Genomic DNA, 24,554 nt, shown 5'->3' on the forward strand with positions numbered 1-24,554 from the left:
GGCCGTGGGGCGTTTCGGTTCCTTAATCTTCATACACCCTCGCAACCCATCCGGGGGTCATCAGTCCCCAGCTTGTGTCCAAGTGGCCTGTTGCTTCACTTCAATGTGTTGTCTGGTATATTTCCTCAGTCGTCAGGTTCTGTAGTAAATGAAGATCATCCTTCTTGTTGGGCGTTTACTTTGTGAAATGTCATTAAATAGTGAAATCTACAACAGAATATTAGCTGGTCCCAGGTCTGCTGTGTGGAGCGTATGCAACATATCTCAACCAGAGAAGGGAAATACCAAAGCTCTTAACACAAAATTTAAAGCTGAAGTGAACTTCTTTTTAACCGTTTTTTCAGCCGTAGCTCATAAATGTGACATATGAAACATTGACGTTGGATATATTTTAATTTCAGGGACATTAAGTCAGAGATGGTCATTTCTGTCAGAAATATTTTTAGGATGATGTGAAATGCGGCTGATTATTGAAACAGATTGAAAGGGACTCAGAGAGAAAAATGAGTTTTATGTTGTTTTGTGGTCTCTTTCAGCTTCTGACCGAAGTTTAGTCGTGTTTATTAACCAGATGAATCTCTTGTTGTTTGTCGTCTCATGTCTCTGGGCTGATGTGTCTCTGCTCGTATCGCTGTCATATGTGTTGAATAAATTCACTTTCCTTTGTGATGTAAGTGCTAAATGTCTGACCTCAGATCTGTGACAGCTGTGAATAAATTCACATCAGCGAGGACGAAAACATCAAGCATCTGTTTTCTAAAAGTAGATCTGACATTTTCACATTTATACATCAGCAACACGTTTCATCAGCATTAAATATTGAAACTGTTCCTCACACAGACTCTTCAGTTCTTTAATCTGATTTAATATTTGTTATCCCAGTTTTGTAAATCATTTGATCACATTTGAAACATTTTACAGAGCTCCATGCTCTTCAGTTCCAGCTCGCGGCTGCTTTCTGTTCACTTTCATACTGTTTAAAATCTTCACAGATCAAATCTGCAGAAGAATCATCAGCACACGGCGATGATGTCACAAACTCTAACGTTGAATGTTTAAGGATCTGATTGGACACTGAAATTGTTTCATTGATCTGCAGCAGCAGAAGTTCAGTTTGAACATTGAACTTTGAAACTAAACCCAAAGAAGTTCACCATAAAACATCTGCAGCTGCACGACTATGACAGAAATCCATCTGCTGAGGAAGATCAGGTGAAATGATCAAAAGCTCCAGAACTGAAGTTATTGGTGCAAAGTAACTAAGTACGTCTTGATAATACTTCTGTACGTAACTAACATTTTTGAATGTAGGACTTGTACTGCGTCCATGGAATATATTTTTAATATGTGGTGTTGCTACATTTCCTGAAATAAATGATTTGAATACTGAATAAATGAATAAAATGAATAAATACTAATGCTCAGACTTTTAAAGTGCTGGTCAGCGTCACTAGAACTGATTATTGTCTGTCATCTGCGTGAACTCGATTATTTCTAATAGTTTGCTGTTGTTCTCTACTGTCTCTGTTGTCTTCAGCAAAGTATTTGGGTTCTACTGTGCTCTTCTACGCTGACCTGGAGTAAGCTGATAAATGACTTCGTATTATGAATCATTCATAAAATAATTTTTCTTTATTTTCACCTCAAAGTCAATTCAGCTGTCAACAGTTTTTTATTGTGTATAAATATTATTATGAGGGTGTTAATGTCAATGTCACACACACACACTCACACACACACTCACACACACACACACACACACACACACACACACACCTCTTGTTGTTCGTTTCGTGTTTCTGTGGATGAATTTAATCATTAAGTTTTCTCCTATAAAAACACAAACCTCTGAGCTGAGAACATCAGAATACTGAACAACTGAACTCAGATCAGACACTCCAAAACCTGCACCTGTTCTGAACCAGAAGAGGAGCCGATCCCAGACCAGCCATGCACAGAGGTAAGACATGAAGTTTCATCGGCTCGTTTATTTTTCGTAGTTGACATTCGTTTGATTTGCTTTTGTTATTGTTGATTTCTCGTGATGTGAGCTGAGGATAAAACCAACAGCGGTTACTATGGTAGCAAAAAAGCATCACTGCGCTTAGTGATGTCACACTGCACTGTGGTGTACTGTGACATCACCAAACTTAAAGCAGCAGAGCAGTTTGAACCAATAAAAACAACTTTGGACAACTTAATTTAATTTTCATCAAGTGATCATTGAAGGTCAGAAAGTTTTACCTGAGGAAAGGTGAGTCTGACTTCACCTGTCTGTAGCTCAGTACTCTCTGTCTCTCATCTTTCTCTCCTGTTTGTCACTCTCACCTGTCTCTCTCTCTCTCTCTCTCACTCACACACACACCTGTCTCTCACTTGTCTGTCTCACCTGTCTCTCACCTGTCTCTCTCTCTCTCTCTCTCTCTCTCTCTCTCTCACTCACACACACACCTGTCTCTCACTTGTCTGTCTCACCTGTCTCTCGCCTGTCTCTCTCTCTCTCTCTCTCTCTCTCTCTCTCTCACTCACACACACACCTGTCTCTCACTTGTCTGTCTCACCTGTCTCTCACCTGTCTCTCTCCCTCTCTCTCTCTCACCTGGCGGTCTTCAAGTCATCCTCCTGCTGTCGGTGGTGTCTTTGGGTGTGTCCTCTCAGCCAATCACAGACGGCCAGCGTCTGTTTTCCATTGCTGTCGGCAGAGTTCAACACCTCCACCTGCTCGCTCAGAGACTCTTCTCTGACTTCGTAAGTCTACGGCAGCTCACAGGGACAGAAAGATGAGCTCATAGCGTGGAGTGTGATGTCATTAACCACCACTGTGTGTTTGTTAGGAGAGCTCTCTGCAGACGGAGGAGCAGCGTCAACTCAACAAAATCTTCCTGCAGGATTTCTGCAACTCCGATTACATCATCAGTCCCATTGACAAGCACGAGACACAACGCAGCTCTGTGAGAGTGCTACACAGTACTACATCTGTAGTACACAGTACTACACAACACGCAGTACAAAATAATGTGACAGGAAACAACAGACAATAAGCTGTGTGAGGACCCACAACTGAGAAATACTGTTAGCAGTTTCTACTGGAGCCGTCCACAGTTACACTGGATTATTTAGAATATGGATTATTAATCCATTAATACACACTTCAAGCATTATGTTTTCTTGCTGGCAGCTAAACAAATAGATACAGTAAACTATGTATGAAACAATTTAACTCAGAACATGAAGCATGTTGAACTACCTTCTGGTTTAATCCACGTACAGATGATGCAGTGACATGAACAGACACACGCTGCAGCTTGTAGCAGCTACAGTATGTCAATAAATGTGTCTCATTGTCACACGATGGTATTTCAAATTCAACGTGCAAACACCTGGAACTGTACAGGTGTCACATACATTAGGTGTCAGACATGCTCTCACAGGAAACACAACCGTTTAATTACTAATTCAGAAAATCAATCAACTTCTGTTTGTTACGAGCCTCGTTAGTGTTTTCATGTGGTTCTCGGTTCTACTGACAAAGTCACAGTTCAATTAGCAAAATTAAGGAATATGACAATCCTTAGGTTGTATCTCCTGTCATTTGATTGAAGCCGATGGTCATCTCCTGTCATTTGATTGGCTGTGATTGTTGAAGCTGATGGTCATCTCCTGTCATTTGATTGGCTGTAGGTGTTGAAGCTGTTGTCTATCTCCTATCGATTGGTTGAGTCTTGGGAGTTTCCCAGTCGTTCTCTGTCTGGAGGTTCTGCTCCGAGGAACCAGATTTCACCCAAACTGTCTGAACTGAAGACCGGAATCCTGCTTCTGATCAGGGTGAGAACACACACACACACACACACACACACACAAATCCTCGTACACAACAATCTGATATGACTGATCAGCCTACCAGTGTGAGTAACCACCTGTTCACACAGGCCAATCAGGACGGAGCAGAGATCTTTCCTGATAGCTCCGCCCTCCAGTTGGCTCCTTATGGAAACTATTATCAAAGTCTCGGAGCCGATGAGTCGCTGAGACGAACGTACGAACTGCTGGCCTGTTTTAAGAAAGATATGCACAAGGTGAGGAAGAGGAAGGTGACGATGTAATGATAATGAGCAAGAAGTAATGGTAATGTAAAGATGAGGATGTCTGTGTTTGCAGGTGGAGACCTACCTGACGGTGGCTAAATGCCGACTCTCTCCAGAAGCCAACTGCACGCTGTAGCCGCACCTCTTCACGATGAAGCCACAGCTCTTGATGATTACGTAATCCTGTCTGTTCTGTAGCTCTGCCACCATTCTCTCTGACTCTGCTAAATACTGTTAGCACTAGCATTAGCTTTAGCTTTAGCCCCTGCCCCTGTTCAGTGTTTTTTTTTTTAAGCACATCAAATGTTTCAGTGCTGGAGTCCAACATGAATGAAATTGAAGGTTTTCTGGTGACATTATGATGAAATCTGTGAGCGGTTATGACATTTAGCCAACATGTGAAATAAAGTCTGTGCTGTATTGCATTCAGTTTTGTCTCGGTGTGTTGATGATTCCTGAGCTTCCTCTGCAGATGTTCAGCATGTTTTCTTCCTGTGTTCAGGTTTATTTTTCTCTGTCTTCATTAAGACGCAGACTGTGAGACTGGACCTCATAATTAAACTGGACTTTGTCTTAGAGACCAGTCTTAAAGACAAACATCACTCAAAGGTACTGCAGGGAAGCCAGCGAGGGATCGGGTCTTTCTCCCCGTATCACTTATGGTCTGTGTGGGCAATATTTAATATATATATATATATATATATATATATATATATATATATATATATATAATCGTGCAAACATTTCTTAGTGAAACTTTAGAAAACAGTGAAAAACTGAGTAATCCAAGATTATCCCCATATTGGGAAATTTAGTAAAAAAAAAAAAAAAATATGGGACGCAGCCCCCCACAACCAGAAATTATGCAATCCACATTCCCACATCTGTGGAATTCGCAGGGGTCAGCACAGCCGGAGTGCAACGGATGAGGCTTGCACTTGGTGAATTTTTAGTCCAAAACTCAAAGATGTTCAGTTTCCTGTGAAACAAAACAGAGAAAAACTGAGAATCTGCCACACTGGAGACACTGACGCCAGGTTGTTGATTGATAAATGACTTTAATGATCGAGGGATTATCATAATTATTAGATATCAATCCACAAATTCTTTGAGCATAAATTTCTTTCAAATAACTAATTTGGTAAAATAAAATGTGAATCAGTAGTTACTGAGGACTCCAGAGAAATTTCCTGGAAAAGAAAATACCTTGGAAATAATTGAATATAACAATGGAAATATTCTTCATACTTGTTGAATTGCATGCTTGCCTGTTAATTGGAAAGATTTCCAATTTAACACTCTCTCTAGTCATCTGTAGATCTAAAATTCCAGGTTATTAGTGGTATAGACTCCAAAATAAAGTGTTGCTTGAGTTCACACTGCTCAATCACCAGGACAGGTGTTCACCACCAACACTTCCAAACATTTTAATTTCAGTTCAGGAAAGGGTAAAAAAGTAAAAAAAATAACTCCCTTCATATATGTGCATTGTCATTATTTCCTACCCAATACCTAATTAGATTCCACCTCATAAAGTCATGCAGGAGAGATTGATAGTTTTATGTGACACCACCGGGGGGCGAAAGAACGCGCTCCTTACCTGCTCTATATTAATTTCACCAACAGGGGGCGTAGCAGCTGGTTCGGCTCCGACCGTTTCAGCGTCGTTCATCTCCGCCCCGGCCTTTTAACATCTTCGGCATTGTTCGTCTGTGTTCGGCCAGTAACGGTCGATGTGTTCAAATCTTCGTCCACAGCTCCTCCTGGAGACTGAAGTAAAGAAAGAGCTGAGCGAAAAGAGGGAAAACAGACGACAAGAACCGATAGACAGAGTCTCGAAGCGGAATGACGGTGCTGCAGGAACCTGTCCAGGTAAAAACACATCTTCAGTTCGTTGTCATGAGCGGGAAGCCCTACTATTTATGAAGACGGTGCTGCCTTCTCCGTCCCGGCCTCAGTGGCTCGTCCAGTCCGCGGTGTGAGCTCTCTCCCTGCTCCATAGGCCTCGCAGCCCGCTGCTAGTAGCATTGAACGCTTTATCAGTGTTATTGTTGTTAAAATCGATAGAATTACAGTGTGGTTTGGTCTGTGTGGCGTCGTTTAGTTGAAGACTTTTAACACAATGCTAGTTCGTTGCTAACGTCGGCTTGGTTACGGTTCAGATTGGTCATGCCAGATTACTTTTAAAAATCTGTCAGATTGACGTTTCCGTTGGTGTCGGTTATTAAATATGACCAGTGAAATAATTCTTGTCACCTTATGTGACTTGTATTGTGCCACTCGTCGCTTCGGCATAGATCCAACACATGAACTATCTTTTAGCTAGATAATCCAACATTAATTTCGATTGTTGGTCTCATGGTCCACCGCTATGGCTGAGGTCAAAAGGCGCCGCTGAGGGCGGCAGCACCAGCGCTAACAGTTATTAAAGTTTACGTTCTACCCAATCAAAGCATGTGTGCTTCAGTGCATACATGCCGAATTTATCAGTGAACAGTAAAGATTGGTTAAATGTGTGTAAAAAAGTTGATCGTTTCTACTGATAAGCAGGGCAGTCCAAATCGGTTATATTTCAAATGCAATTTTGTATTATTAGCGTTGCTAATGCTGAAATGTGGAGTTATGTTAGCCGGTTAACATCGTGGCTAACGTGTAGCTGAGCGGCTTCGCTCAGCAGAAATTCACATTTTAAAGTTCCTCGGTAAACATTCACGGGTTTGGTGAAAAGTCTGTTCAGTTTGTAGTTACAATCGGACTCCAAATCGGGCGTAACAGTGAGGCTAAAGCCAACTAGCAACTGGCTAGCCTCTTTTTGCTAATGCTAACTAACGTCAGCTAGCTGTCGGTCAATAGCAGTAACGTATTAGTCAGCTGGTTAGCTGCCATGTCAACCATAGTCAGACAACATTGAACAGAGGGAAACAGTTTAGTCAGATGATGAAGGTACAGTCAGTATAAATATCTACTGATCACAGTTATGTTTGGAACATCATTAGTGAATTCCTCCATCGTGACGTTAATAAAGTCTTCTCTAATCATTACAGGAACAGTATTAGCACCCCAACATAAACTGGCTGTTATTTAATGCCTTTTTGTGTTTTTTTGTTTGTGATTTTGGCAGCGTTATACCAATAATCACAGTGAAGATCAATAGAATCTCAGTCAACACAAGTTGATCTCTGTTGATGTCTCGTCCATGTAGACACGTATCCAGGTGAACTGTCTGATGGCAGTAACCAGGTAACACATGGCCTGGTTTCCTCCCTTTTAATGTAGTTTCAGTCGCTGTTGTTTCTGTGTGGACTCTGATGCAGTCAGCAGGTCATTGGCTTTCAGTTACCATCTGCATACTGATTATTAATGTTGTTGTTGATGTGTCTGAGTTTATCTTCAGGAAACAGCTCTCTCTGAGTATGTGTTATACATGTATATCATTAATGACATGAGAAAAGGTTCAGTCTCAGTTGTAGATGTTGAATTACATTTAATGAAATACCTCAAGACCCACCCAGACAGCCTCTGTCCTGTGGTTGGTCTTTCCCCTCCTCCTCCATCTTTATCCAACTAACCTCAGCTTCATCATCAGCCTTTCTTCTACTTAACGACCAGTTTATCAAACTCATCTGAAAAGTCAAAAATGTACCATGTGACTAACAAGCTATGTAGGTCTACCAACATTGGCCAGAAATTACATTCAAATATTCATTTTGAAATAAATCCACAAGTTTAAATCTACTAAATTTTGTGTTCGATGTTTAATGGGCATGTGTTGAAAATGTCAACATCATTTATTATTTATTATGAGAATTATGTTCTTGTTACTGGACACGCAAAAGCTCATTATGAGGCCTGCATTGATTTTCAGAGGGAAGTGAACAATCACCTGCTGAATGAGAAAAGTTCAGAGTTTAATAGGTCCAGACCAGCGACCAGGTCCACTGCTAAACACTGAAACTCACTACGGCAGCTTCAGATCTACTGAACCGTCCGATCCGTTTCCCCCGATACAACGACACCGACAGGAAAAGTCATGCTTGGAGGTTATCGATGTCCCCGACAGAAGATCTGACGGTGAATTAATGTGACATTATGGCAAACTCAACGCTTTCAGTGTGTGTGATTTATTACAATCGAGTTTGGTGATCTGGAAGATATCTGATGATTTCTTTATATTTTATATCTCTGACTGTGCAGTTTGCTAAGATAAGAAAAGATAAGAACGTTATTAATCCCACGCCAGGGAAATGAAATTGTTACATGCAGCAAACAATAAGAGACATAGGAAGACCAAAAGAGTCAATAGAAAAGGTATACAGAATGATAGAATAATAATAGAAGAGACAATCAGCTATGTTAATGTACATTATATACAAAGAGTATGAGAATACTGCTGCCACAACAATACGAAATATCTGCTGCCTTCAGATTAATAATAATAATAATAGTGTTAATACTTTCGCACAGAAGAAGAAAATATACAAAGCAGTCAAAGCTATGTGATACTGCACAATATGTAAAGGATATGAGCGTATGGCATAAATGACAACAACAAACAACAGATTTTTATGGGAAATTTAAAGGCTTTCAATAAAGACAAAGATGGTACCTCTGTGATAGAAGAGCGGCCGACCTTTGACCTGTTTCTTTGAACTTGGTTGTAATAGGTCGGTCGCCGGCCCTTAAAGGAATGGAAACTGAAGGACTTTTGTTGAACAAATGTTTTATTATAACTTCACAAAATGCTGAACTTGAACACTAGACTTTTAACACTAACAGGTAAATTTCAGTACTGTCAATAAGAAAATGCATATGGTCTGATGATGGTCACTGCATGACACGCTGTGAAACTGGTAAACCTGCCTGTGACATCAGCTGCTCACTGCGTTGGCACATTTGCTCATTAATGCAAAACAGCTGGTGCAAGAGAACATGGTGAAATAGTGACTACTCACAGGGCTAATTGGTGAACTGCTGTAACTGAGAAGCTAACCATTATTCAGGCTAGCACCTGTCAATCAAAATAACTCCTGAACTTCTGTCTTTTCTCTAATGTTGTATGCACTTGCACCTCATATATAGTTCTATAAAAAGTTATTGGAGGGGGAAATAAAGGTCTCTGAGCTAACAAACTTACTAACGAACAATTAATTAGCAATCTTAGTTAGTTTAACACTGTGGCTAACACAATGATAAGTGTCCGGGTTATTAAAGTCTGCATTAGCATGGTGTTGTCCTGACTGTGTGCAGACCAGGTCTCTGTTGGGGAGCAGTTTGTACTCTGACACAGCAGCTTCTATAGAAGTGGACGGTGGCACACAGCTAATAAACCATGATAGCTTTCTCTTTTTTGGATCTCTGGCTCTCTGTCCGCTCAGACTGGACTGAACATCAGGTTACACAATCTGACTGTGTGCTGGTGTTTCTGATTTCGTCTTTGGTGTCGGTTACTGTCATGACCAGATAATCCAACATGTTCAACGTGTTTCTTACAGAAAAACTATTTGAACCTGAAGTCATCATATCTGTCAGATCTTCCCCCATACTAACCCCGACCCATACCCCCAGATGGTTCAGGGCTCAGGACTAGTTGATGTGTATCAGGTAGGGTTTGTAGATCATTCCTTATTTTCCAATCATCCAGCTGTGGATACTTCTCCAACAGATCTCCAATAGGTTGTTTGCAGTTGAGTGACATTGAATTTAGATGGAGGGCCCGAAGTGAAAACGCATTGGACGAAATGGAGGAAAGTTGTCTGCTAGTTTAGATAAAATTACGAGAGAAAGGTTTAAACAGAAAATGTTGGATGTGACTCTTACGTTATGAAGAGGACGATTTTTCAACTGAATTGAAGGATTTGCCTGCTGTGGAGGCAGCAGATGTAACAAACGACCTGCTCATTCAGATGGAGCCCTACTCTAGAAACCAAATGAAAGCTTACAAAAGTATGGAGACATACAACTTCTTTGTTATTGGTTGGGTCGTACCAAGGTGCTCCAGGATGACTGTCATTAGTTTTTGCACGGGTGAGTAGCTTTCATTAACCTAGCAACAAACGTTCAGTGCCATGGTGCTGAATGTTGACGTTTACGTTGGTTGTTTGCTAGGTAACCACTAGCAAAGTTCCAGTGAAACATCGTGAAACAAGACAGGCTACGTTATTTACATTCACCTGTCTTATGTGAAACTGTCAGCGCTGATTGAACAAGTTGTCGTCATGTTGCTTGTAGCTGTTGTTTTAAATGTATCAACATAGATTTAAAACAATACCTCATATCATACATTTCCACCATTATCTGACTCGGCTCCTCCCAACTGCAGATAGTTGACAAGACACTTTCTCTACCATTTTTCAGTCAGGCAGCAGCTTTGGTACTTGATAAAAACTCCTGGAGGTTTCTCTGTTTGATCGATTTGAACAACAAACAACGAGAGTGTGTTACAGTGCTTCACTTCCTGCCTTCCATCTGTAGTTCCCACCACAACAAAAGTGTCATGTGACATCATATACAAACAACCTATCAGATCGCCAGGTGGCTGCAGGAGTACTAGGGGTGGGGGAAGTTAGTTTACAGCACGGAAGTGCAACGCCACCATGGACGACTTAGTCTTAGTGTCAAAGAAAAACCTGACATCTTGTATTTATGGATATTCTGCCAGAGGGGAGCCTAAGGATCTTACACAACCTATTTGTAAGTGATATAGCATCATAAAGGAATGTGAATATTTAGAGTATTTAAATATTAAAGGAGTGTATTTAATAGTCATGTCTCTATTCAAACAGCAGTTCCCTCTTTAAGGTCCGTGTGTCCGTGCTCAGTGAGTCACGTTCCGTTAAACATTATGGTGTCTTTAATATCATCAATCCAAGTCATATCCATAAAGTTAAATACTCTGGAGCGCAGAACAACGTTTTCTTAAGCAGGCGTATGGAGAGTGGAGATGTGGGATGTGGGTCAGATGCATGGAAAAGACGTCAAACTGGTTTGTTAAGGATTTAATATTCACTTGTCACTCGTGCTGATTAACGGGGCTCAGCAGGCAGATATGTCGTTCTACCACAAACATCTCTGAATGCTCTGGAGGCTGCAGATTCCAGATCTTAGTTCTGTTAAGACACACATTTCAAACCGACTCCATAAAGGGCCGTGTAGGTTTTCATTCCAACCAAGGAGGAGCACACCTGGCCTGGTGGCCTAAAACCACATCAGGTTGATGTGGTTTTAGGAATGTTAGATATGGTGTCTGGACTGGTTGATTCAGTGTTATTGGTGGTCGATCTGGTTTCAGGACCAGTTGATGTGGTGTTGGGCTTGTTGATATGGTTCCAACACTGGTTGATCTGGTTTCAGGACTGGCTGATGTGGTTTGAGGGCCGGATGATGTGGTTTCAGAACAGGCTGATGTGGTCTGAGGGCCGGATGATGTGGTTTCAGGACTGGCTGATGTGGTTTGAGGGCCGGATGATGTGGTTTCAGGGATGGCTGATGTGGTTTGAGGGCCGGATGATGTGGTTTGAGGGCCGGATGATGTGGTCTGAGGGCCGGATGATGTGGTCTGAGGGCCGGATGATGTGGTTTGAGGGCCGGATGATGTGGTTTGAGGGCCGGATGATGTGGTCTGAGGGCCGGATGATGTGGTATCAGGGATGGCTGATGTGGTCTGAGGGCCGGATGATGTGGTCTGAGGGCCGGATGATGTGGTCTGAGGGCCGGATGATGTGGTTTCAGGGATGGCTGATGTGGTCTGAGGGCTGGATGATGTGGTCTGAGGGCCGGATGATGTGGTCTGAGGGCCGGATGATGTGGTATCAGGGATGGCTGATGTGGTCTGAGGGCCGGATGATGTGGTTTGAGGGCCGGATGATGTGGTCTGAGGGCCGAATGATGTGGTTTCAGGACTGGTTGATGTACAACATCTTTAAGTCTCTCCTGTCATAATAAAATCATTTCTGAGTTAGATGTGGACACCTTCCTGCTCTACAGGCCATTTTCACTGCTTATCTGGTGTCTGGACTTTATTTGACCCAAACCAGAGTTGGTGATGATTTTTGAAATAGCGAAAGATAAACCAAGAAGAGTTTGGTGAGTTTTTGTGTTTTCCTGTTGTTTGACTGGTGGCTTTGATCGGAGTGATATAACAGCTGTTTCTGGTAAACAAAAAGGTTCTTGCTCTTTAACTAAAACGTCTCTCTCTGTCTCTCTCTCTGTCTCTCTCTCTCTCTGTGTCTCTCTCTCTCTCCGTCTGTCTCTTTGTCTCTAGGCTGCAGTGTGGCAGGCTCTGAACCACTACGCCTACCTGGACGCTGTTTTCCTCGCTGAGAGACTCTACGCAGAAGGTAACACCTGTCTGTCTGAACACCTGTCTGGTTGTCTACCTGTCTGGTTGTCTACCTGTCTGGTTGTCTACCTGTCTGGTTGTCTACCTGTCTGGTTGTCTACCTGTCTGTTGACCTCTCTACTCGGGGATGTGACAGTATACAAAATTGACAGTTCAGTGTGTTTCTAGTCCAGCAAGGAAAGAAAGAGAAAATAGACAATAAACTCCTTGTCTTTTATTTTGAAAAATGTAAACATTCTGTGGTGGCTGATTGGTGGTAATTCATACTCTCACATTTAAGGCACCCAAATACTGACATGTTGTTACTAGAGTGCTGCAGGACTGTGTCCCAAAACCCAGAAGGTAGTTAGAAGTGTTGCCCTTCCGTTCCCTCGTCTTCTCAATGGGTCAATGGGTTCATTTAATTGGTTTTGGCTAAATGTCAGAAATAAGGTCAGTAGTGAACACAAGCTTAAGAGATTTTCACTTTTTTGTGTGTCAGTAAATCCCCCACTTGTGAATTCTGACGCTCTTGCGTGTCTAATAAAAGAGTGTCAGGGACATTACATCACGCCGAACATGGAGACTCATCTACTCACATAAAACATGATTATCCAGGATGTGAGGGCTCTGTAGTGATGCTTCCTGCTTGTTTCCTCAGTCTGGAGTGTGTCAGTCCTGAATGGAGGGCAGGTTGCCACCAGTGATGTCCTCAGCAGTCCTTATAGTCCTCTGCAGTCTGTCCAAGTCCTGTTTGGTGGCAGACCCAAACTAGATGATTAAAGATTAGATTAGATTCAATCAGATAGACTTTATTCATCTCACACTGGAGAACAAAACAAAAGAGTGATAAAAGTGGGTTTCCCACGTGCGCAGTGGCACAATGCTTCACCCACTTTAAAGAAAGAGAAAGAAAAGTGTCTATTTACAAAAGATAAAAAGCAAAAGTAAGAAAAAAGGGGTAAGAGCAACCAGCCGCTGGTCATCCAGCAGCCTCTTGATGATGTACGTAGAACAAACTGGATTAGTTCTGTGTAGAACTGAATCAGCAGAAGCTGAGGCAGGTTGAACTTCCTGACCTGATGCAGGGTAGAGCTAAGTCCACCTTCGGTCCTGGGAGATAGTGGATCTGTCAGTGGGGTCAGAGGAGTCCCTCCACCTGTTGGATGGCTGTTGACCCGTCTTTCTGTCCCTCTCCCTGTCTGTCTGTCAGTGAGGTCAGAGGAGGCCCTCTACCTGTTGGCTACCTGTTACTATCGCTCTGGGAAGCCATATAAAGCATACCGACTGCTGAAGGCCCACAGCTGCTCCACACCACAGGTTCGATTCCTGTTGGCAAAGTGCTGCGTTGAACTCAGCAAGTAAGCACGCATGCACAAACACACACACTCACACACACACACACAAACACACACACACACAAACACACACACACACACACACACACTCACACACACACACACACACACTCTCACACACTCACACACACAAACACACACACACACACAAACACACACAAACACACAAACACACACTCACACAAACACACACACACTCACACACTCACACAAACACACACACACAAACACACACACACACACACACACAGACTAGTTAAAACTAGTCAAAGTAGTAAACCAAACTGTTTCATACCTTTGGGAATGGTACACATTGGGACATTTCATTGTCTGTTCGTTAATGGAGCTCCTAATAACACATTTAAAATGAAACCGCTGCTATGTATTATCTGTCTCTGCCTGTCTCCCTCTCTCTGTCTTACCTGTCTGTCCACCCGCCCCACCCTGTCTGTCTCTCAGGCTGGCTGAAGGAGAGCAGGTGCTGATTGGTGGAGTGCTGAACAAACAGAAGAGTCAGGATGACATCATCACAGAGTTTGGAGACTCCGCCTCCTTCACGCTGTCATTACTGGGACATATTTACTGGTAACAATAAGTCCTCCCAGTCTGTTACTGGTGTTAATGTACTGACCTTAGGGTTGCAGTGCTACATAAAACTGCAGTACAGTGTTCATAAAGATTCTAGGAGTATTTGTTTTTCTTCCTCACTGTAAACGGGCTCCCATGATATCGTTTTTCATCATAATAATTTTAGAAATAAATCAAGAGTTAATTAATAAAAAGACAAAACTGAACTTTTTTTAGTACTTTTTTAAAATGTATTTAATTGAAAATCGAAGTAAAATTAGGTTACAGTACTGTTTCTCATCACATTTGCATATTTATGCCTTTGTTTGGACCTTCCATACACACAACAGCTGCATTAAAGCTTACTTTCTTTTAAAATGTAATCTTTAATGTTCCAAACGAGAACAGTAGTTTCATGTTTTGCAGGCTTTAAGATGCTAATAAATACTAGCATGACTTCAGTCAGTGCAGTAAATATCACTCTGTATTTACAGTTTCATTGTTTTCTTCTCTCTATCTTCTCCATTGGCAAACCAGCTTAGAGGTAAATTAGGCGTAATGTGAGGATCGTCCTGTGTGTTGTGAGGCAGCTGGATTTGAGAGTACTCACACCTTGTACATTTTCTTGTCTATGGTTTTAAATTCTACCATATTAGAGTTCTTCAAAAAAAATGTCAAGTTCATATCAAGTACTTTGTGAAGTTACAACCAAAAAAGTTCATTCCTTATACCATCGTTAGAACTGTTAATAATAATAATAATTATTGTGTGATACTCTGACACTAATATTTTCTGAGACAGGCTTAGGGAATTTATGAATTTAATCAAGATTTTATTATATATTGTATGATAATTAGATTAGTATTAATCTCATATTTAAGAAATTTCATCTCAGTATTTAAGACATTTTTAAAAATAAGGAATCCTATCTTTTATTATGATTTATTATGTTATTTATTAAGCACAAATAAAGGAAATGTTTGTGTGAAAACATTTCTTGTTGAGGTTTGGATGGTGGTCACACTGTTCCAGTGATGGCTTGTGGTTGTTTTTCAGAGATGCTTCAGTTTGTGACCTGTGACCTCTGTAGCACCAGAGCTACAGCTCAGGACCTCTCTGTCATTGACTGCGAACAGTCCAGTCCTGTCAGGTTCTGAAGGTGTTAACGATGTCAAACACACTGATTACTGACCTGTCTGTCTCTCTCTGCCTGTCTGACTGACTGCCTGAGCAGTAAGACAGATCGTGTTGCTAAAGGTGCCGAGTGTTTCCAGAGAAGTTTAACTCTCAACCCGTTCCTCTGGTCACCATTTCAGAACCTCTGTCACCTAGGTAACACACACACACACACACACACACACTATTTTCAGTATATATATATAAATTTCCGTATTTTGATTAAGTGATTTTTTTTGTCATCTGTGTTCAAGGAGAGAAACCAGATCCAGATCAGGTCTTCAGGTTGTCCTCTCTACAGAACTCTTCTATAGCCCCGCCCCCTCCATCTGTTAGCCCTGCCCAGAATCCCTCCCGCTTAGACACAGCCCTCATGGAGACTCCACAGGACACACTGGTACCTCATACAAAAGCACCTGTGATACTAGTACTCACACTGCAGATGATTTCAGTCTGATAATCATGTTGTGTGATCAGATTATGGAGGTGGCTCTAATCTGAAAATCATGTTGAAACATTTTTTTGTCTCCTCAGGAGTTGAATCGTTTGAACCTAGAATCCTCTAACGGAAAGCTTACATCTGATTTGTCGGTTTCCTACATCGACGCTTCCCTCATCTCCCCAGAGACAGGCTCTCTACTGGGTAACACGGTTTCCATGGCATCAGCTGCCTCCATTCTGGCTAAGCAGAACAAGCCCAAGAGTGGGCGGAGTTTACTTGGTGGACCTGCTGCACTCAGTCCGCTGACGCCCAGGTGAGTTATTCTGCTTCTGTTGAAGCGTGATGGCCAGTTCCAGCTGGTGTTTCCTGTTTCTGTGTGATTTCTAACAGCTCAGAGAGATAGACAGGTCAGAGTTCATCTTTGTGAACTTTGACAAGTGGATTTCGACCAATAGAAACACTACTGCACTGTCATGTGATTAGTCCACCAATCGAAACTCTGTTTTGAAATGTAAAAGTTTTTTCAGCATTTTTAGACTACAAGCTGCAGTGATGCTCTCATTCACTGGTTACAGTCTGTGATTCTTCTTATCAACATTATTGATTACCTGCATCAGAGGTGTGACATCATCAGGGCCCAGTGTGGGGAAATTTAGTTGAATGGAAAGCTGATGTGACAGAACCTTTAATCTGATAGTTTACCAGTCTGTAACTTTGAAAGATGATTCATTCAGACTGGTCAAGGTTTTTATTAACTTCAAAAACACCTTAAGAATGGAACATAGATGAAGGACTGTAGTTTTTGTCCTCCACCATCCGAATCGTGTTTCAGAAGTGCCCCAGAAGCAGCTCTCTGTGTCAAGCTGTGCAGAGCACATCCCAGACAGGAAGTGACACACTGGAACTACATTTCTTTTCAAAATAAAGCACCACGTGCGGACTCATGATCATACATCGCGTCAAAACAGATGATCTGGTTCCGAACCCTACCTCCCAGTGGGGTATGAAGCTGTACTCAGGACAGAACAAACCCGCAGCGCACAGAAAATGAAGCAAAGCGGTACAAACAGGAGGAAGGAATAAAGCAAGAAAAACATGTTTTACTCTTCGTCTGTCTAAACTTGTCCTTTAACATCTCCGTCATACATAACTGTGTGTGTGTGTGTGCGTGTGTGTGCGTGTGTGCGTGTGTGCGCGCGCACATGTCCAGTTTTGGCATCCTGCCCCTGGAGCCCAGCCCTGGAGACCCCACATATTTACAGAATTATTCAGCTACCTTGGAAACACAATCTACAGGTCCCAGCAAGAAGGTATACACACATTATAAACACAGACACACACTTCATCCAGGTGTCCATATTTTACAAGACTTTTATTGTGAAGTTTCATTATATTGTATATCTGGTGGGGGGAACACAGTATCCTTTGATACATCATGTTAGTCATCCAGCAGGGGGCACTCTAGAGGACACATGCTGAATCTTCACACAAAAGTCTTTTTATTCTATCATGTCTCCACTCTGCTGCTGTCTGTCTGTCTGTTCACCTGTCTGTATTTCCCCATCTGTCTCTCTCTTTACCTGTCTGTCTCTCCTCACCTATCTGTCTCTGTTCATCTGTTTTTTTCTGTCCTTGCCTGTATTTCTCTTGACCTGTCTCTCTCTCTCAGTCTGTCTCCAGGATCAGTCAGTCTAAGTCTGTCTTCAGTCAGAGCGGTAACAGCAGAGATGTTCTCCCCATCCCCTTCAACCAATCACAGACCCCTGCCCCTCACACCAGGTAACTCTTGTAACCAATCACAGCTCCACCCCTCCCCCAGGTGAATGGTTCATTGTTTTCCTGTAAGAGGGGTGCAGCTCCAGTTCTTCATGTAATGTGAACTGTGTCAGTGGTCAGAATGCAGCAGACCAGGCAGATAGACATGCAGAGAGACGCTTTATGTTCATTTAAATCTGTCCGACAACCTGTCTGTCTCTCAGCAATACCTGTCCGACAACTTGTCTGTCTCTCAGTGGTACCTGTCCGACAACTTGTCTGTCTCTCAGTGGTACCTGTCTGACAACCTGTCTGCCTCAGTGGCTGCTCTGTGCCTGGCAACCTGTCTGTCTCTCAGTGTCCTTTGTCTGTATGACTTCCTGCCTGTCTAACATCCTGTCTTTTTGATGACCTGTTTTTCTCCCAGTGGATCTCCTCAGGTCCTCAGTCCCAGTATGTCTGGTCCTCCAAATGTTCAGCCCAGAAGAAGCTCCAGACTGTTTACTAGTGCCAGCTCTACTGCCAAGGTACTGCAGTACTACAGGACTGTACTACTAATCTAATACTATGTTGTACTGCTCTACAGCCTCATAACCTCTGTCTCTGCAGGAGAACAGTAAGAAGTTGAAGATGAAGTTTCCTACTAAGATCCCGAACCGGAAAACTAAATGTAAATCAGCAAAGACGTCAAACAGCAGCAACCTTAACGAGAGTATGGACATCCTGAGACTCGATCCAGTTTTGAGTCTCCCAGACACCAAGATCCCACAGTACCAAAGGGCTGCTGCAGGTAATAATATTACAGGTTCTAGGAAATACCGTTGTACCCCAGTCTGAGTTTAGATTCCCCAGAGCTGCTGCAGGTTCTAAAAATACTACCATCCATCTATTTTTCTGATGTGTACCCAAGTCAAGGTCATAGTAGCAGCAGGCTAAGCAAGGTAGCCCAGATGTCCTTCTCCACGATCAAGTCCTAAAGGTCCTCCTACAGGACCCTGAGATATTCCCAGACCAGGTGAAAAATATAATCCTTCCAGGTTGTTCTAGACATAAAGTATATAAATACAGGATGCAGAAGCCTGCATTCTTTCTAATGGCCAGCAGGGGTCAGCTCCACTGCTTGCAAAAAGAAGTCTGATTTTATGTAAGCTTTTGAAGAAAATGACTCTACTTTTCACTTGATTTATTACTTCAGTGAACAGTTGTTTTTTTATAAAGTATATGATCACTAACTAGTTTCAAGTCTTTGTCAGTACACCATGATGTTCATTTTGTAAATCACGGTCCCATTTAGAGTAAAATAGACGATATACCAGGGTATGCTTTAGGGCTTAGCTACCTTATGATTAGCAAGTGGCTACCAAGGTCTGTCTGATTCTCAGTCAGACCCAATCAGGCTAGAGGCGTAGCAATATGTACCCTCACCAGCCCCACCCTCTCATCCAAATATGGTCACGTTTGGCTCCAACAAATCAAGATCGCAACAGCCACAATGCCAGACTTGAGGCCTCAAAACGGTAGTCCACAAACCTGTAGGTGATGTCCTGGTGGGTTTAAGCTTAGTTCTGCATCTGTTCTGGGGATTCCTACAAGACGTGCCTGGAAAACCTCTACACTGAGGCATCTATGAGGATCTGGATCAGATGCTCATGGCTCCTCTCAATATGGAGAAGAACTTGATATCCATATACAGACATTCTTGGCAGGGAGACTCAGCTTGCCCATAAGGTCACCACCCAAAGGTCCCGACCGTTGGTGAAAGTTATGAAACAGATTGTCTGGTGAATCAAGATTTTCTCTTGAACTATGACGTCTGTCACAACGTATGCATCGGCACTGACCCTGCACCCGTCCCCCCATCAATCTCAGCTTCCATCTTACTTTCACTGATGAACAGCACCCTTGTATACTCGAACTTCCTCACTTGGAGCAGTGACTGACTGCCAGGTAATAGCACCTCAGGTAATAGCACTGAATGGCTTGCAGTAACAGTCCTGGTATCACATACTCCTGCACCACTCACCACAAGATGCCCCCGGAGGACATGGTCATAAATCTTTTCCACAAAACACATGTTAACTGGATGGACAAACTCCTGGGTCCCTCTAGTATCTCAAGAATAAACAGCTGGACACAGAATCCACAGCAGCTCTATTTTTCTCCCCCTCTCGAACAAACTGCACATCTAACCTCTCCTTTCTAGAACTTCCAGAATTCACCTGCTTCCTTCTCTCTTCAATGCCTGCGGCTAAACTTCTCAGCACCTGATAATGCCGCCATGTATACCGGCCTTGTGATAAGCTAATTCTACAACCTGACAAAATGTGCTTTAAACTTGCTGTACCTGAGCAGAGTGGGCACGATTTATCGCCCTGTACCCAGAGACTTCTGCGGGGTTGGCAACACATCGTATGTCGCCCCTATCAGAAATTTAATACGGCCTTCCTCCATATTCCACAGGTCCCTCCAACTAAATTTCCTCTTCTCAACACCTTCCCAATTCAACCATTGTCCCTGTTTGGCCTGACCAACTGCTTTTAACTCTGAGATTGTTTTCATAAACAGTGTTCAGATACGTGTGTGTTTTGTGTGTGTACAGACAGTGTCATGGCGTTGCTACGGGAACTGGGCCGTGGTTACCAGGCGTTGTGCTCGTACAACTGCAGAGAAGCCATCAACATCCTTACCTCTCTTCCTCCCCAGCACTACAACACTGGCTGGGTCCTCACACACATCGGCAGGGCTTACTTTGAACTGGCTGAGTACACTCAGGTAACGCTCACCTGACACACAGATACCTTCTGCTGTATCCATGACAATGGGAGTCAGTCAGCGACCTGGTTGGTGTGCTTTGGGTGTGTTTGGTTTCTGTTTTGGTGTTTTGATGTCATGATGATGTGTTTGTTTGTAGGCGGAGCGTCTGTTCAGTGAGGTCCGCAGAATCGAGTCATACAGAGTTGAAGGGATGGAGATTTATTCGACCACACTCTGGCACCTGCAGAAAGACGTTGCCCTGTCCACCTTGTCCAAAGACCTAACCGACATGGACAAGAACTGTCCTGAGGTAACAGCTACACCTGTCCTGGACCAGAGTTTAGAACCAGGGTTCAGCACAGGTTTAAAACCAAGACCCAATCTCACCTAACCTGTCAGGCCCTGCAGAATTTGAGACCCAAACCTGAGCCAAGAATGGGGCTGTATTTTAGTTATTTCTTCTCGAAGACGTTCTCACTCAAGACTTTCTGTCATTCTAACTGTCCAGCTTTGTTTCTGCCTGTCTCTCTGTGATCACCTGTCTGTCTTTCTGCAGGCGTGGTGTGTAGCAGGTAACTGTTTCAGTCTGCAGAGGGAGCATGACATTGCCATCAAGTTCTTCCAGAGAGCCATCCAGGTGAGCTGCTGTTACCATAGTTACCAATGTTAGATTGGCTGCCTTGTTCTAGTGTCTGAGCTAAAGGGAGTCTGGCTCTGGCAGTCTCACCTGTCTCACCAGTTCAGAAATGTCCACTTGTCTCTCTACCTGTTTGTGTTTCTGTTTACCCTCACCTGTCTCTCTTTCTGACCTCTCCACCTGTTTTTCCCCTCTGTCCTGTCTGTCTCTCAGGTGGACCCGGGCTTTGCGTACGCCTACACTCTGTTGGGTCACGAGTTTGTTCTGACAGAGGAGCTGGACAGAGCGCTTGCCTGCTTCCGCAACGCCATCAGAGTCAACAACAGACACTACAATGCATGGTACGCTCGCCATGGTGACCAGTACGGTTACAAACAGTGCACCATATGTCTGTTGACTTTGTCTATGTATGTAGGTAGTACATAGACTGTAAGATTCAACACTACAGATACACCAATCCATGGTAACTACTACTCTTGCTCTACGCCATCAAAATCCTATGTCTCTGATTGTGTGTGTGTGTGCGTGTGTGTGTGTTTAGGTACGGTCTTGGGATGATTTACTACAAACAAGAGAAGTTCAACTTGGCAGAAATCCACTTCAAGAAAGCACTGAGCATCAACCCTCAGAGCTCTGTGCTGCTCTGTCACATTGGAGTGGTATGTTGGCTTGTAGCATCCCTCCATCCACAACAACTGCTCTGGTATCATGTGACCTTAAACAGGTGGACTGATGTGTGTATGTCTGTGTGTGTCTAGGTGCAGCATGCATTGAAGAAATCTGATGCAGCTTTAGAGACTTTGAACAGAGCGATCGGGATCGACCCCAAAAACCCTCTCTGCAAGTTCCACCGAGCGTCCATACTGTTCGCCAACGACAAGTACAAGGTGATCAGCACAGATCTGAAGCGATCAGTACATTCATACTGTTCATGAAGTACTCAGTAATCAATACTCATCAATATTTATCTTCAGAGATCAGTACATTCATAATGCAGTTATAGTCATTAATCAGAAATTAAAACTGAGTAAGAATAAGCTGTTACCACAACAACCTCTCTCTCTCTCTTTGTGTCTGTCACTATGACAACCTGTCTGTCTTTCTGTGTCACCATGACGGCCACGGGCATCGGACAGACCATGATATAAAGCTAACCTTCTGATTAGTAGTAGACGGTTTGGATGGGTTAAATAATTTATGGGGAGTTTCAAGAGAAACTGAACTCTTCGCCTCATTTGAAGCCGGTGAAATAACCAGCATGTAGCTCTTTGTGTCATCTCAGTGCCAGAGCTAGGGTTATAGTTAGGTCTGCACCGGTTAGTGGGCCTGGCTATCTGCAGCTAACTGAGCTTCCATGGTACTGAGTCTGTTCTTTGTCAGGTTACTTGTTTGTTTGGTTTCAGTCACTATGCTCAGGTAATCTGCCACTCTGGTACTGTCTTTACGTCCAAACGTTGCATTCTGCTTTGTGCCTTTGTTTGGCGTGTTGGGCGTGTACTTTTGTGTCGGATGTGTTGTAATTTGGCTGACTCCAGTTGATTTGTTCTTAGACTGATCCTGATGCAGAACAGACTTTGCTCATCATACGGCATTGTGGAGCTTTGTAGTGTCCGGAGTGTTTGTTACCATGTTTTGTTTTAGTTTTGATGCATGATGGGAATTGGTCTACCCTGCGTATTTTCTCTCTCACTTCATTTATTGCTGTGTTAAAACTTCCAGTGGGATTTATTTTCAGTATTTTCAGTAAGATGAGATAAGACGGGGATTTCGTACAGCGCTGCCAATGTTCGCTCGCTGACAGATAAGATGATTGTCCTAGCTGAGGTACATTTTGTTGTTTGGTGATTGATGTTAGCTATTTTTAGCCGTTAGCCTCTTTGATATTGCATAGCAACACGTCTGAAGACGACTGGGCCTGAGAGACAATATGTAAATAAACACTGGGTGCATTTAGAATAAAGCTTCTCACTGACTGGCCATGGGAAGTGAGGACAGTTTCTGTGTCTGTGTCTCCTTCTATGTTTTGATTAGTTTGGACTTTGAGTAGTTAAGATGAACCTCATGGCTCTGTGGTGCAAAAACATGATGTTGGTTGTGGCCTCCTTATGTTAGCGGTAGGGTGGATGGGGGTGGGTGTTACTTGGTTGTTCTGATGCCCTGGTCTCAGGCAGGGTGGAGGTTTAGGGTGGGGGGGGGCTGTTGTTGGTGGTTTGCTCTGAGACTCTGAAGCTGCTGCTTTAGCCCGAGGATGCAGCTGTAGTTCCTGGATATCTCCTTCAGCTCCTACAGGGAGGCCTTCAACTTGTTCCTCCCCTGTCTTACAAACTGTAACAGTTGTGACGTGCAGGGATCTGAACTGGACTGCTTGATGGACATGTGACTGAACAGTCCTTCCCCGGTGGCTGCTCTGTGGTGTTAGTGCTGCTTTTGTCCTCACAGCTCTTTGTCCTGACTCTGTGTCTCAGTCTGCTCTTCCACAGCATTACTGAGACAGCCATGATGGTCTCATTGTGATAAATGAGAGGTGGGCTGTCCCTGCCGTCACTGTCTTTATGACGGACAGAGTGGGCAGAGACAGCTTCATGGCAGTGTCTTTGTACAGTCATAGTTAGAACCACTGTCTCACTGTTAGTGACCAGTTATTGATGAAGAGGCGGGGTTTCCCACGCTGTCATGATGCTCCGTTATGTTGTTGTTATGCATCATGTTAGCTCAGGGCTAGCCTTTGTACATCTTGCAGTAAAACTTTATTACTCTCCAGCTGTGCTGACTGTTCTCGGGTTTAGTGATGATAGAAATGATGCAACACAAAATCTGTAACATAAAAGCAAATAATAAGAAAACGATAAAAACAAGGAAGATGAAACAAAACAAGATAAAGTAGAAATAAAACAGCAGGATACGACGAGATAAAAAGAAAAGACCCTTCAGGAGAAAGCAGTGTTTAGAAGATGTCTTCAGACTTCGTTTAAAGGCATCAGCACATGGAGAACCCCCCCAGACCTTCAGGGAGGCTGCTCCACAGTTTAGAGAAATAATGAACACAGGCTGTCTTTCTATGCCTTTTAGTTCTGGTTCAGGACCAGTCCAGAGGTTTGAGTCAGAGGGTCTAAGAGACCACGTCTTAACCAATCAAAGACAGATACAGACAGGTAACCAAAGGTTTCCAGACTGGAGTAATGTGGACTCTGGTTTTCATCAGAACAGCTGCTGCTGATTCTGGACCAGCTGGAACTGACCAATAGCTTTCTTAGACTCAGCAGACAGTCGTCCAGCCTGCTGGAGGTTAAACCAGGACTAACTGTTTCCTATCTGCCTGAGAGAAACGCTCTGACTCTGGAATATTCCTTCAATGATCGCAGGACGCTTTAGTGTCTGATGTGATGGTCAACATTTAGGTGAGACAGCGAGGTCTCTGTCCTGGTCCTTCACTGTCAGTAGATTTAGGTCATCAATTACCCTC

The 24,554-nt window shown here is 43.1% G+C and overlaps 2 protein-coding genes across 2 annotated transcripts in view; both read left to right on the plus strand.

Moving 5' to 3' along the window:
• Nucleotides 1-1,950: 1,950 nt before the first annotated feature.
• Nucleotides 1,951-4,278, plus strand: gh1 (growth hormone 1). The gene is made up of 6 exons (XM_041956874.1): nt 1,951-1,960; nt 2,615-2,748; nt 2,835-2,951; nt 3,682-3,825; nt 3,930-4,076; nt 4,159-4,278. The coding sequence occupies exons 1-6, from the start codon at nt 1,951-1,953 to the stop codon at nt 4,219-4,221; spliced, it is 615 nt and encodes a 204-aa protein (XP_041812808.1). The 3' UTR covers nt 4,222-4,278.
• Nucleotides 4,279-5,816: 1,538 nt separating this feature from the next.
• The window catches only part of cdc27 (cell division cycle 27), a 20,553-nt gene continuing 1,815 nt past the window's right edge, over nt 5,817-24,554 (plus strand). The window contains exons 1-17 of the mRNA XM_041956330.1: nt 5,817-5,957; nt 12,346-12,421; nt 13,616-13,763; nt 14,220-14,345; nt 15,562-15,659; nt 15,758-15,900; nt 16,038-16,258; nt 17,156-17,255; nt 17,615-17,724; nt 18,128-18,227; nt 18,310-18,490; nt 20,300-20,472; nt 20,612-20,764; nt 21,011-21,091; nt 21,305-21,432; nt 21,633-21,750; nt 21,850-21,978. Coding sequence (XP_041812264.1) covers nt 5,931-5,957; nt 12,346-12,421; nt 13,616-13,763; nt 14,220-14,345; nt 15,562-15,659; nt 15,758-15,900; nt 16,038-16,258; nt 17,156-17,255; nt 17,615-17,724; nt 18,128-18,227; nt 18,310-18,490; nt 20,300-20,472; nt 20,612-20,764; nt 21,011-21,091; nt 21,305-21,432; nt 21,633-21,750; nt 21,850-21,978 — 2,112 coding nt within the window. The 5' untranslated portion in view covers nt 5,817-5,930. The remainder of the gene's footprint in view (nt 5,958-12,345; nt 12,422-13,615; nt 13,764-14,219; nt 14,346-15,561; nt 15,660-15,757; nt 15,901-16,037; nt 16,259-17,155; nt 17,256-17,614; nt 17,725-18,127; nt 18,228-18,309; nt 18,491-20,299; nt 20,473-20,611; nt 20,765-21,010; nt 21,092-21,304; nt 21,433-21,632; nt 21,751-21,849; nt 21,979-24,554) is intronic.

The sequence above is a fragment of the Chelmon rostratus genome, chromosome 17, assembly GCF_017976325.1.
Source record: "Chelmon rostratus isolate fCheRos1 chromosome 17, fCheRos1.pri, whole genome shotgun sequence".
In the NCBI taxonomy this organism is placed as follows: Eukaryota; Metazoa; Chordata; class Actinopteri; order Chaetodontiformes; family Chaetodontidae; genus Chelmon; species Chelmon rostratus.